The 14,925-nt window shown below is 35.5% G+C and overlaps 1 protein-coding gene across 1 annotated transcript in view; it reads right to left on the reverse strand.

Moving 5' to 3' along the window:
* The window catches only part of LOC135218139 (coiled-coil domain-containing protein 39-like), a 1,704-nt gene extending 1,406 nt beyond the window's left edge, over positions 1 to 298 (reverse strand). The window contains exon 1 of the mRNA XM_064254286.1: positions 1 to 298. This exon is cut by the window's left edge and continues 1,406 nt beyond it. Within this exon, the coding sequence (XP_064110356.1) occupies positions 1 to 298 (298 nt within the window).
* Positions 299 to 14,925: the final 14,627 nt, after the last annotated feature.

Raw genomic sequence — 14,925 nt, forward strand, 5'->3', positions numbered from 1 at the left:
CATCGTCATTCACATCGACTTGCATATCGTCATTCATATCGTCTTGCACATCGTCATTCATATCGTCGTCCATATCATTATCCAAATGTTTGTCCTCTTCAGATATGGCCAGCGACGGACAGTTGTCCAGAGCCATAAAATCATTGAAGAAACGGACAATACTCATGCAGAATCCAAGAAGTATGAATACTTCAATGGACAGCACAACAAGATTGATATAGACAGCTTTCTCGCGGGGGAATCCGGCCGCGAAGGCAAAGCACTGGTTAAGCACGAACGATAACAAACTTAGAAACATCTTAGCTTGATGCAGATCAACTCCCTTTGCTGTAACCCTAGATTTCAAAACAGACACAGGCGAGTGACGCCTCAGGATTCCCAGGAGCCATTGTGGTCTCCGCCGAAGCTGCTTCTGTCCCCTGTCTTCGGGGATTCTTCAGGATTCCCTGGAGAGCTGTTTATGTTTAGTGAGTGGGAATAGAGTTCTGGAATCCTGACACAGTCACTGGACATAACCAACTCTCCAGGGAATCCTGAAGTACACTACACCAAAGCTCAATTCTCTCTCTCTCTCTCTCTCTCTCTCTCTCTCTCTCTCTCTCTCTCTCTCTCTCTCTCTCTGTGTGTGTTTTTTACGCTACCCTATCTACTATTATTTCTTATAGCTATCATTACAGTAAAAGTGATTTCAGAAATATTACTGCTCTCCTAACAAGGCATCTTAAAACATTACCAAAGAAAAAATGGAATGAAATAGTCGCATAAATATAGTATCCGTGGTTCAAATAATAGTCCTTGTCTCCTACTGAAGTCTTTTCAAAGCTTTATAATAGAAAAATAGGAGGAAATAGTCACAGCAATAGTATTATTAGTCCTTTCAAGAATAGTGCTGCTCTCCTAACAACGTATTTCTTGTCCTCAGAAAAAAGCCACCTGTGAAAGATCAGTTCGCTTGCATCCGTATACCCTAGTCGTAACACAGTTCGCGGTAATCAGCTTATCTCTCTCTCCCTCTCTCTCTCTCTCTCTCTCTCTCTCTCTCTCTTCCGTTCCAACTCTTTTTCTCTCTTCTCTCTCTCTTAACCTTTTTAAATTTTCTTACTCCCAATTGCAAAATTTGTCCACAAGCGTCTCGACGGAAAGCGGATTTTTTTATTTTTTTTTTATTTTCTTAGGTAAGCAGGATTCAACGTTCAGTTATGTTGGTTTCATTGTGCAAACAATTTTCCTCGTGTTGCCTAGCCATTGTCTTGTTAGAGAGAGTGTTGCCCAACATTATATATTAAAACTTGGCTCACAAGGAGTTACAAGGATTATTTGCTTAAAGAGATCATTTATGTATGAGAGAGAGAGAGAGAGAGAGAGAGAGAGAGAGAGAGAGAGAGAGAGAGAGAGAGCTGTTGCCCAACATTATATATTAAAACTTGGCTCACTTGTTACAAGGAGTTGCAAGAATTAGTTACTTAAAGAGATCATTTTTGTATGAGAGAAAGGGAGAGAGGTAATGTAAGTGGTCACTCGTGCAATATACTGATAAAGATCATCATTTATGCATCGGACGATATTCAGAGCCAAACATACAAACACACCTTGCAAACAAAGAGCATTAGCAAATCGACTCCTACATTTTACGTATAAATATTTGTTTTCGTATAATCCAATCTCTTCTCCAACTTTCATTTCGTTCCTAGCCAAAGCTTAACCAAGAGAAATATGACCACTGTACCGTTTAATCCGCGTGAGAAATATCACCCCTGGAAAAGGTTTGTATAGCCATTTACCCACACGAAACTACGAGTCACTTTTGTCATTGTCGACGCCCCGAATACTCGGCGACAAAGGTGGAATTAAAGATGTTTTATGGCTTCGTCTAACTCGAGGCCCTTTCATTTGGAATGATGGAGGTAATTCTAACAATTGGGGAGAGAGAGAGAGAGAGAGAGAGAGAGAGAGAGAAGAAGAGAGAGAGAGAGAGAGGAGAGAGAGATGTTAACATCGAGCATTGTGACAAACTTGTCTCGCTTGTGTAATTTACTGAAACAGATAGCCAGTTATGTATGAGAGAGAAAGAGAGAGAGAGAGATAGAGAGAGAGAGAGTTGTTGTCGTCGAGCATTGTAATGGATTGCCACTTATGTATGAGAGAGAGAGAGAGAGAGAGAGAGAGAGAGAGAGAGAGAGAGAGAGTCGTGCGTAATTGCATTCCATGCTACGGTCATTCAACCAACGCTTTTGCAAAGGTTTTGAGATTGATAACTGAGATATTAAGTTAGAGATTTGCGATGGATCAGAGATATGCTTTGTACAGTGTAATCTGTGTTATTTTGGTTCAGATAAAATCGTATCGAATAGTTATTTTATTTATAATTCATTAGTAGTATATGGAAGTAATCGTTCTTCATTTCGTATTGTCAATTTCAATAAGATAAAGGTTGTAAAATCACTCATATCATTGTAACATTTTTCACAATTTCGAAAGTTAAATATTGCACGATGTTTGCATTACTAGTTTACAATTTAATTATTAACTTTTTTTTTCTCAGTCATTAACTCGTGATTATATTATTCCAATATAACCACAAATTACAGAATATTCATAATTTTGTTCTCTTATTAATGGGACACAGGAGATGGCACTCAGCTTCAGAATAAGAAATTCAAACATAACCACAGATTACAAGAAATTCACCATATTGTTTATGGAATTTCTCCTGAGCTAGTAACTGAAACTTAACCGCATGTAAAAGAACCATCACTTTGTTTGTGGAATTTCCCCTGAATACACACTCAAATATAATCACAGATTACAAGAAATTCATCATATTGTTTGTGAAATTTCTCCTGAACACGTAACTGAAATACAATCACAGTTTACAATAAATTTATCATATTGTTTGTGTAATTTCTCCCGAACATGTAACTGAAACATAACCACAGATTGCAGGAGACTCTTCACTTTGTTTGTACCATTTCTCACAAACCAAACCGTCCGATTTAGGAGCACAACAAAGCAGCAAACACGCTCGTTCAAAAACGACCTCGCAGTGAAATGTTACGTAGCACTATCACATCAGCTGTTGCTTTTATTCGCAAGCGCGCGAGTTTTAACGCGCGGGATGCATCATGGCAGGACCTATAAAACTAATATTGAATAAAACAAGCGCCCACAATTCCTCGCCACAATGGAAGAATGAAAAGGAAAAGTATTCGTATATCACTCGGAAACGATGCCTCGGGGCAATAAGAGAATTTCTGCTCGTACATCATGTGGGAGCATTATACGCATTCCTCTCCTGCCCCCCATCCCCACAACCACCACCTCCCCTCTTACCCCCTTGCCCTTGTCCAATGTTATGATTCCAAACTGTATACAGGGATGGATCTTGTTCTGTTTTGGTACCCCGAGTTGTTTCTCTCTCTCTCTCACTCTCTCTCTCTCTCTCGTCATTCTGCTTTCAGTACTGGATTGAAATTTTGCCTTTTCTTAGTCGATTACAAAGAAAAAGTTGGGGAATGTTTCTTGTAATAATAATAATAATAATAATAATAATAATAATAATAATAATAATAATAATAATAACGTCGACGTGTTTCGGCCATTATCTGGACGTTTTCCTTTTTGCTAACTTTTTTATGTCTGACCTTAAAACTAAATTTTTAAACCAGTGTAATCATAATTTTAAACCGTCTTTTTATTGCGGATATGTTGATGACATTTTTGTTTTGTTCCAGCATTCTTGGCAATGTTCTTTATTTTTAGAATATATTAATCAACTCCATCCAAACATTCAATTTACCATGGAGGTAGAGAGCGGAGGTAGACTTCCATTTTTAGATATTAATTTAACGAGACATAATTCCGAGTTCACTACCTCTGTTTATAGAAAGCGGACATATACGGGCTTAGCCAATAACTACTATAGCTCTCGTCAATCTCTTTCAAACTTAATACCATCTATACCTTGGTTCATAGAGCTCTAAAATATTCTTCAACTTGGCAAATATTTCTCAAAGAAATAGTCTTTTTATTCAACTTTTTCAAGATAAACTCCTATCCACAAGATATATAGTATATAAAATCTCCCATAAATTATTAACACAATTTTTACAACCTCCAACTGTCAACTTTGATGTTCCCAAAAAATTATTCTATGCCTCACTCCCGTATATGTCTGACTCGAAATTTTCCTTAAATCTCACACGAATAATTGAAAAGGAAATCCCCTGTCTTAAAGTCAAACTTATTTCCAACAACCCATGTACAGACGGCCAACGAAGAATTGGCGTAGTTTCTTAATTCATTGATCGTTAAGGAAATATTGCCGTATGCAGGTGCCAGATTATTTACGTAACAATAAATAATATTTCCTTTCAAAGGTGCTATACTTGATATAAATTACATTAGAATTGAGTAGACTTATTCAACGTATTAAAGATAATTATTTTGCAAAGTAAGGAAAATATATACCGATGGGCCCACGATTTCTAATTTTATTCTCAACTCTAGCTTCGTGACAGCATACCGAAGATTTTGAAGTTGGCTTTGCTGCCGCTCGAGTCTTTACTCAACGTATCGTACTGCACTGGGGTGTTGTCATTTCGTCTCCTACAGCCGATAAATAATACATCAAGGCGTTAACATTCTTTGAAAACGATGTTTAATTAAACTAATTTTGTCCTTTGATCAATAAAATAATTTGCATGACACATTTAGTGGGCCTAAATTGGACTTCTGATTTTCCCACATGATTAGTCTAGGTCTATACCTCTCTGCGGATACTTAATATGAATATTTAAATGATATTTAAATAATCGACAATATAATATATATATACTATATATATATATATTATATATATATAGATATATATATATAGTATATATATATATATATATATGTATATATATTATATATATATTATATATATGTATATATATTATATATATATGTATATATTATATATATATATATATATATATATATATATATATATATATCTATATATATCTGCTTTATTTGACTATTCCCGTTATTCTTGTTTTATTAGCCATGTTCGCCTTTCTTCTTATCCTTTTCATAATTGCTTAATATAATTAACTCTGACCTAGCTATTCAAAGTCAAAAAGCAATCATAAAAAAATCAAACGAATATAATTCAGTCTTATTTTTCATCGAATTCCTTGCATATCATCCTGTTTCATTTGGGCACGTTGGAGAGCTGTGGGAGTCAAAACTGACGAATACATTAAGAAAGGCTAACTTTCTGTAAAGCTTTCTTAGGTTGATCTTTCTGTAGCTATTCATTTCTTCTAAATAGAAATTAATTCAAATTAATTTCACATGTATACCTAGACCTACTACCATGTGCATATTATAAGTAGCTGAAAGGATAAGAAATATGAAAGGTGACGTTCTCGTTTAAGTCTATTTCATATGTTGTTGTTTTTTTTTTTTTTTTTTTTTTTTTTCTTTTTTCAAGAAAAACCTACTGTTTTAATAAACGGTTGCTCTTTGACGGCTACAGGGTGTAACACGAGTGTATGCACATATTTTGTGGGATGAAAGATAAAGTTTCTTTGAACAGAAAATATTTTATAAACATGCATTTTAAGGCGTCCGTTGTCTGTGCGGGCAATTTTAAAATAACCGTTATCATTAGTGATGCTTTCACGAGATGGAGTTCGTAGTGAGAAGTCTGATCTAGTCACCTGAGATGTAGAAGAGAGCGGAGGTGGCGTATAGGAGTGATGGAAGGATTAGGCCTATGTTAATAAAGTATCTCCCAATAAAATGTATTCTTTAGGTTTTGAAGAAAAAAATGCATGCATCATTGAAACCGTTTCCCTCCCTATCCGTGGTATTCACTGGCCACCGATAAAAAACAAAACAAAAAGAGTAGCCTAACTGAATCTCTATCCATCAAAGATAAGTTTGCCTGTTCATAAGACTTATTCATTAGACAACTATCAAAGATTTCAAGTGTAGATTTAAAAACCTCTTCCTCTCCATCTAAAGTATTCATCAGACACCTGTCATAAGCGTAGAGCTAGTCATGATTCCTGGTTCAGTAATGTCGTGACGAGGCACTAGAATTCAAATTCACAAATGAATGTTGCTCAGCAACATTTACACTATTGTATTGTCTTGCTCTCTTGTGGTGCTTCGAGGTGTTCCACCTCTAGGCCCATGTTCTAAATATTGCCGTTCTTTAAATAATTTGATTTTTCTATGTATGATTCTCTCCGGTTTATTAAGCTTTCTTGATATCTCTCCAACAGGAACTTGCACCGAATGCAGTGCAATAATTGTCTCTCGCTCATCTAGGGATGTTTCTTAGACCGATAAATGACACATTGACATTAGATTCCCATGCACATAACATCAAAAGCAATAGAGTGAGGTCGCCTGGTTCACACTGTTAGGATATGTTTTTTTTCTTTTTGGTTTTAAATTTGATAGCATTTTGTGAGATTCCAATGTTTTCTGTAAAATTTAACAAATGGAAAAGTTCAACTACCTTCAACTTAATATTGAAATGATAATTTAAGGACTATGTTTATGCGATACTACTAGTGATAGGTGTCTCCTATCTATTTGGTAATGTATATCTATGGTTGTGATATGACGTTTTTTATCACTTCGTTTCGTTCACGTCAATTTTGCTATATGGAAAATAGTTTTACATAATAACATAACACAATGTTCTAAAGATATCAGTGACTGTTTTAAACGTCATTACATATGATTTCTTCCATCTTTGAAAAGAAAAATAGATAAATAAGGCATGAATCGTGCGTCAGGCAGGTGAACGAAAAATTATGAAACTCTGCCAAGAGTTTTTTGGCCGACAGTACAATAGGATCATTTTTTAATTTCAAAGATCGCCTGCAGTCCTTCATGCGATCCAATGTGGTTTATAAATTCACATGCCCTGGATGTCCGGGCTCTTACGTTGGATCGACGCGTAGGTTACTGCAGGTCAGATATTGCAGCCATTTGGGTTTTAGCTTTCACACTGGCCAAAGAATCAAGCAACCAGAATTTTCTAACATTAGAAATCATGCCGCATTATGTAAAACCGAAGTCCTGAAACAACTTTTCTCAATAATTTAGAATCATTTTATATTAAAAGACTGGTTCCCTCTCTCAATAGTAATACTTCCTCAGCAACTTTTTATCTGGCATAGTTGTCGTCTGGCCTTGGACGCCATTGTATGTCATTTGTTTTCTGTTTTATGTGCTTTTTATGATTTTACTTTTTATTGTTTTAACTTGTAAATTTTAATTGCATTGTGAATTCCTTTTATGCTAATAATGTATTTTATTGCGTCTTTTACTTTTCACAGACTGATGATGCACGGAATCTTTAGTGCGAAACTTTTTTTTTTTTTTTTTTTTTTTTAATAAACTTGGCCTTTTAACAACATGAAGTCTATATATCTTGATGACTGGAATATTATATATATATATATATATATATATATTTATATATATATATATATATATATATATATATATATATATATATATATATATATATATATATAAAAAAAAGGCCCATAAAACACTATTTTAACGTTGCAACCATATATTTCGAGCACTTCGTTCTGTGCTCCTGATCAGTGGTAGAATGTGGACATAAGATGTCTTACAAGAGTATATATACAAAAACATAGACTTACTGCCACACCTACACATGTTTTTGTATATATACTCTTGTAAGACTTCCTATGTCCATATTCTACCAATGATCAGGAGCACAGAAGGAAGTGCTCGAAATATATGGTTGCAACAATAAAATAGTGTTTTATGGCCCTTTTATCTTCATATATATATATATATATATATATATATATATTATATATATATATATATATATATATATATATTACAGTAAAAAGTGACTCTTGTAAGTGTCATCACTTGACTCGAATATCAAAGCCGAGAGCTGGACTTATCGTACGCAGCCGGTGCGTTCAACCAAAGGATTTTCTGTGGCTTATAATTATAGGATATCCAAATGTCTCGATTTTCCAGTTATCTGAAGGTGTTGTGTTATTATATGTCATTTCCTGGTAACTAGTTCGTTTTATTTATAAATGTTTTTATTATTTCAAGAGAAATGCTTTCGTATACTCCCAGATTAAGCAAACTTTCGCTATCATTTTGAGTTTTGACAGGGATTTTTTTTTAATACAAGTGTTGCGAATTGCGAAAGGCTTGTGTAGGCAGAACGCAGGCAATTGGAAGAGCCACCTTGTCCAACTTGGTGAACACGGCGCTTATAGATGAACACATGGCAAACCTATTTCGGACGAGAAATGCAAGTGTGTCATGACAACGGGCTCCTTAATTAAGAGAATGGAGACGTTCGATGAATGATTGGCTGAAGAAGCTCAGCGGGATACTACCTCTGGGCGAGGAGGCGGCGCTGAACATCAGATTAAATTGCAAAGAAAAGTTAAGAAGCGCCATTGATACCCAGGTTTTCCAGAGACCGATGGGCATCTCGTAAAGTAAAAGATGCATTCGAGGCTATTTTGAATATTACCGCGTCGACTGTGAACAAGGCCGTCGTCTTATGGGGCAGGTTCTTGAGTAGGAAGCAAGGAGCCGATGAATCGTCAAAGGAATATATTAGCCTCTGTCAGTAAGCTGCAATAGACTTTGGGTTCGTTCGTCCTACTTGTGGAGAAGTTTTGAGTGAGTATATATTACTACGTAAATTATTGAGAGCGGTACGCAACGCCAGGTTGAAACAAGACATTCTACAGAAATTTGAGAAAAAAAAATATATATATATGATATGGTCTGCAAGCTTATGGTAAAGTGCCAGTCACACTTTTAAGACGACTGGGGGTTACCAATACTGCCGAACCCCCTTGGGGTACTGAGCTGCCCCGACACTACACACTTAAACACCGACAGTCGGAGTTGGGGTAGCTTACGAGTTAAGAAAACCGAAAAATTTTGTTGTGTCCTTGGAAATTGCAATTATCTCGTATGTAGGTATAAGACAATACGGTCTCGTAGCTAGCCAGGTCTGTTGGGATGGTGCTATACGTGTAAGTATAAAATTTTTTTGACCATTTAAACTACACTAGAGAGACTGACAGTGGGTAACGGCCTATTTGCTACCAGTCTTCCCCTTCCCGTCAACGTCAAAATTGTCACGTAGTTTGCACGAGTGTTGAGCATAACTGTCCACGTTCAGACGCCCAGGTTTCATTACATTATCGGCAGTAGTTTCATTGTAATCTTTCAGGTGAATATTACAATGGGAAAGAAGTTTTAGTAAGTGAAACCAGTTGGCATGTGCTCATGGCCGTAACTATATAGTTCTACAATTAAGCGTAGCATTTTGGGTTACTGATTCAACGCGAGGTGCAATAATATTATCAACAACAGTCGCATTTTAATAATTAAGGTAAATTTTGTAAGTATAAAGTAGTTTTAGTAGCGAAATATATATAGACAATAACAACTGTCAATACGCAAAACCAGTTGGGATTTGCTCATGGCCGTAGGGCGTTGATAGAGGAAGCATAACTTTTCGGGTACTGGTTTAATGATAAAAATTTAAAGGTCGGGTCTTTCTTTTTTTCAGTCGCGTCTTCATTTTAGACATAATATTTTCATCTCGTCAGTTCCAGATAGTCAATTCAATTTTCCTTTGGTTTTCCTTTTAAGTGTTTAAAACAAGTCAAGCAATATATATATATGTATATATATATATATATATATATATATATATATATATATATATATATATATATGCATGCTTAAAAAATCACAATAGATGCACGTGACTTCATTAAATAAGCGTCTACCACAGGAAAATATTGGTCAGAAATCCAAGCGCTTTTCTCTTTACTTAGACATTGTCATAGTAAAGACGAAAGCGCTTGGATTTCTGACTATAATTTTCCTGTGGTATTCGCTTATATATATATATTATATTATATATATTATAATACTATATATATATATATATATATATATATATATATATATATATATATATATATATATATATATATATATATATATATATATATATATATATATATATATATATATATATATATATATATATATATATATATATATATATATATATATATATATATATAATATATATATATATATATATATATATATATATATATATATATATATATATATATATATATAATATATATATTTAAAACAAATAAATAATTATTACATCATCATGATTCATATAAATTATTCGAGCTATAAATGTCCTTCTAATATCTAATTCGCTCTACCTCGGAATTAAAATATTTTCATATATCTAAACGAAATGGGAATTTTTTAGCTGTTAAATATTTCGTCCTCTGGTGGGTTCGTTAATTTTTTTTATATTGAAAGTTTTAAACAGTTGTGTAGGGACTTTAAAATGAAAACTTAGATTTTTTTACCTAAGGTTTTTTTAAGATAAGTATTTAAAACAGCTTAGACTATTTTTTGAATGGAAGTTTTAAACAGACGTGTAGAGACATTTAAATAAAAATTATTACACATTTTTTACTTAAGAGGCTTCTTGCCCAGTTGGTTTCAATAAAAACCAATATTTTTCTGCTTTGAGGTTTGCCCAGTTGGTTTAAACAAAAACCAATATATATTTTTAACTTGGGAAGCTACCCAAGACGAGTGTTTAAAAGACTTTTTTATTACTAAGTGAACTATTTCTGATGTACCTTAGGCTAGGTTAGGTCTGTGCATTTTTTTCAAGAATTAATCCAAGTGAGTTAGGCCTATCCTGGGTCATGGAATAGGCTTTTTATATTGAGTATTTTCTTTTCAGCAACTGCTGCCATCAGTTGCTGAAAAGAAAATATTATATTCAAAATTTGTAGATTATTTTCTAAATTTGAAATAATTTTGTTTATTTAGGAGGAATTTTTTTTTAATTTATATGTAATTTCGTTAAACTTATTGGGTGATTGATACCTTTCGGTATAAATATTTTTCCACCTTAGGGCACGTAATGTGAATAAACACTTGAAAATTGTTATTATTATTATTATTATTATTATTATTATTATTATTATTATTATTATTATTATTATTAGGTATTATTATTGTATTAGTTATTATTATTATTTCATTCTGGTCTGTCACAGTCCTCTGTGGTATTTATAGTGTGGGGTTTCGGGTTGCATCCTGCCTCCTTAGGAGTCCATCACTTTTCTTACTATGTGCGCAGTTTCTAAGATCACACTCTTCTGCATGAATCCTGGAGCTACGTCAGCCTCTAGTTTTTCCAGATTCCTTTTCAGGGATCTTGGGATATTGGATAGTGATCCTATGGTTATGGGTACAATTTCCACTGGCATATCCCACATCCTTATTTCTATTTTCAGGTCTTGATACTTATCCATTTTTTCACTTTCTTTCTCTTCAACTCTGGTGTCCCATGGTATTGCGACATCAATGAGTGAGACTTTCTTCTTGATTTTGTCAATCAACGTCACGTCTGGCCTATTTGCACATATCACCCTATCTGTTCTGATACCACAGTCCCAGAGGATCTTTGCCTGATCGTTTTCTATCACTCCTTCAGGTTGGTGCTAGTACCACTTATTACTGCAAGGTAGCCTTGCATTCGCTTGCTATGTGGTTTATGGTTTCATTTTCGTATTATTATTATTATTATTATTATTATTATTATTATTATTATTATTATTATTATGTGGAAGTAAGTTGGAATTCGTAGTTTTGATTTCCTAAAGCCTCTTGACACGATAAACCTCTCTAACATTCACTGTTTGCAGGATGTTGCTGTCTGTAACATAGAGACGCCGAAGTCTTCCACCCAAGAAAGTGTCTCACAACTCAGTGCAAGGTGACTCATCGGCTCTGTCCTTAAGGGCCACTTGTGACCCTCTGCCTACAGTGCAGCGCTGTGCACTTGAGTCGTTACAATGTCCACTGACTTAATTATGCAAGTAGGGGTTGAATCTATTGTGGGGTTTTCTTTCAGGATGTCAGTGACACGGTCTGCCAATCTTCATTACCAACAAATCCTTGCCTGATATCCTAATTTATTATTGTTTTCTATATCAGCCATCCTATTCGACTGGGTGGTACTTATAGTGTGGGGTTCCGGGTCGTATCCTGCCTCCTTAGGAGTCCATCACTTTTCTCATTATGGGCGCTGATGCTAATAGCAAACTCTTTTTTCATAAGACCTGGAGCTACTTCGGTACTTAGTTTTTCTAGGTTCCTTTTCAGGGCTGTTAGGATCGTGCCTAGTATTCATATAATTTTTCCTTTCTCAATTTTTCCTCTTTCTTTCTCATCTACTCTGGTGTCCCATGGTACTGCAACATCTATGAATGATAATTTCTTCTTGAATTTGTCAATCGGTATCAAGTCTGGTCTATTGGCCCTTATCATCCCATCTGTTCTGATTCCATAGTACTAGAGGATCTTTGTTCAACACTCCCTCAGGTTGGTGTTTGTACTACTTATTACTGTAAGCTAGCTAATTGGAGTTTCTTACACAGACTCCAGTGGAGGGCTTTTGCTACAAAATCATGCCTATTTTTTTGCCGAACATTCGCTTGCTATGTGGATTATGGTCTCAGTTTTCATATTGCACTAAATGCATATGGGTGAGATGTTATTTCCATCTATTATTCTTTGGACATATCTGGTTCTTAGGACCTGATCTTGTGCTGCTGTTAGCATTCCATCTGTTTCCTTCTTGAGTTCTCCCCTCTGTAGACATTGCCATGTTTCATTGCTGGCCAGTTCTTTAGTCTCTCATGTACTGTCTGTACATTTGGTTGGCCCATTCCTCTGTTCTGTTTGTCATTCTTGTGTCTGTATATTTCTGGGTCTTCGTCAACTTTTGTCAGTCCTTTTTTCCATGCACTCCTTATCCACTCGTCTTCACCGGTTTGCAGATATTGCACCAGTGCTCTGCTCTCGATGTTGACACAGTCCTCTGTGCATAGCTCTCCGTCCTTCCTTTCATGTTACATATAGTCTGTCTGTATTTGCTCTTGGGCGTAGTGCTTTGTGTTTTGTAATATGTTTCCTAGATTTTTGGTCTATGCTGTGGAGTTCTGTCTTTGTCCATTCCACTACTGCGCTGTATCTGATTAATGGTACTGCCCATGTGTTATGGCTTTTATCAAATATTTTGCTGGTGGTTGATGTTTATTTTGCCTTGAGTATGGTACTGCCCATGTGTTATGGCTTTTATCATATTTGCTGTGTTGAGTTTTGCCTTGAGTATCGCCTTAAGTCTCTGCAAATATTCTTTCCTGATTGTTTCCTTCATCTCTTGGTGTTTTATATCTTCATCTTCCATTATTCCCAGGAATTTGTATCCTGTCTCATCTATGTGTTCCCATCTGGTATCTTTATCCCTTCAGTCTTTGTTACTTTGGCCTTTTGTATGTTAACTAAGGCACATTTTTCTATTCCAAACTCTATCCTGATGTCCCCAGATACAATCCTTACAGTCTGGATTAGGGTATCTATTTCCTTGATGCTATTACCACACATTTTGATGTTGTCCATGAACATCAGATGGTTAATTCTGTTGATTTTTTTTTCTTTTTTTCTTTTTTGAGTTGGTACCCAGCATCCATCTTCTGTAGTACTTTTGTTATGGGAATCATGGCTACTAGTAGAGTAGTGGGAAAGTAAGTTGCCTTAGAAGAAGATACCACTCATGATATTAACTTCTGCTAGTCTTATTCCAGAGCTTGTAAGTATCGTATTCCAGTTGCACTTCGTGTTTTTTAGGAAGCAGATGGTGTTTCTCCATACCCCGTATAATGTGTGTGGTATCATGTCGATGGCTTTCTTATAGTCAATCCATGCAATGCTTAGGTTGGTTTTCCTTCTCTTACTATTCTTCATTACCATTTTCTCTATCAAGAGCTGGTCTTTTGTGTCCCTGCACTTCCTTTTGCAGCCTTTCTGTTGGTGGGGGATGGTGTTTGTATCCTCTAGATAGTTGTATATCCTTTCACTGATGATACCTGTACCTGTTAGTAATTTCCACATTATTGGTAGGCAGGTGTTAGGCCTGTAGTTACTGGTTATATTTCCCTTTCTGTAGTCTTTCTGTACTAAGGATGTCCTCATGGACTTCATCGGGACCTGGCCCTTTCCAGTTGGGCATTTTCTTTAGTTGGTGTCTGATTGTGTCAGTCGTGATCTCAGTGAATATTTGTTTTATTCTCACCGTTTCTTCTGCCTCGACTTCCTGGAGCCCTATTGCATGTTTGTTGTGTGATACCGGATTATTCCATAGGTTTTCCCAGAGTCTCTTACTTGGTTCGGCTTCAGAAATTTTTTGGTGGATGTCTACCCCTCTTATTTGGCTGTATAGCTTTTTTCTGGTCGGTTCCGGATAGTTTGCTATATTGGTATCCTCATTACCAGCTGCTGAAAACCAAGAGCCTGTGCCAGCACAAGGGTGGCTTAATCTTACTACTGGTATCCCTTAGATATTATTATTGTTACTACTCTTATTGTTTTTATTAATATTTGTTGGAACTAAGCTAGAATTCGTAGTCTTTGATTTCCTAAAGCCTCTGGACACTATAAACCTCTCTGATACTTCCTTGCTTCCAGGATGTTGCTGTTTGCAAAAGAGAGGAATGTCGAAGTCTTACACCCAAGAAAGGTGGCTCTTTGGCTCTGTCCTTAAGGGACACCTGACCTTCTGCCAACAGTGCAGTGCTGTGCCCTTGAGTCGTTGTCAGGTAAGAGTTGAGTCTTTTATGGGTTCTTCTTTTAGGATGTCAGTGACATGGTCTGCCAATCTTCATGACCAACAATCCCTTGCATGGTATCCTAATTTATTATTTTTTCCTATGTCAGCTATCCTATTCGACTAGGTGGTATTTATAGTGTGAGGTTCTAGGTTACATC

Source organism: Macrobrachium nipponense, chromosome 9 (genome assembly GCF_015104395.2).
Source record: "Macrobrachium nipponense isolate FS-2020 chromosome 9, ASM1510439v2, whole genome shotgun sequence".
In the NCBI taxonomy this organism is placed as follows: domain Eukaryota; kingdom Metazoa; phylum Arthropoda; class Malacostraca; order Decapoda; family Palaemonidae; genus Macrobrachium; species Macrobrachium nipponense.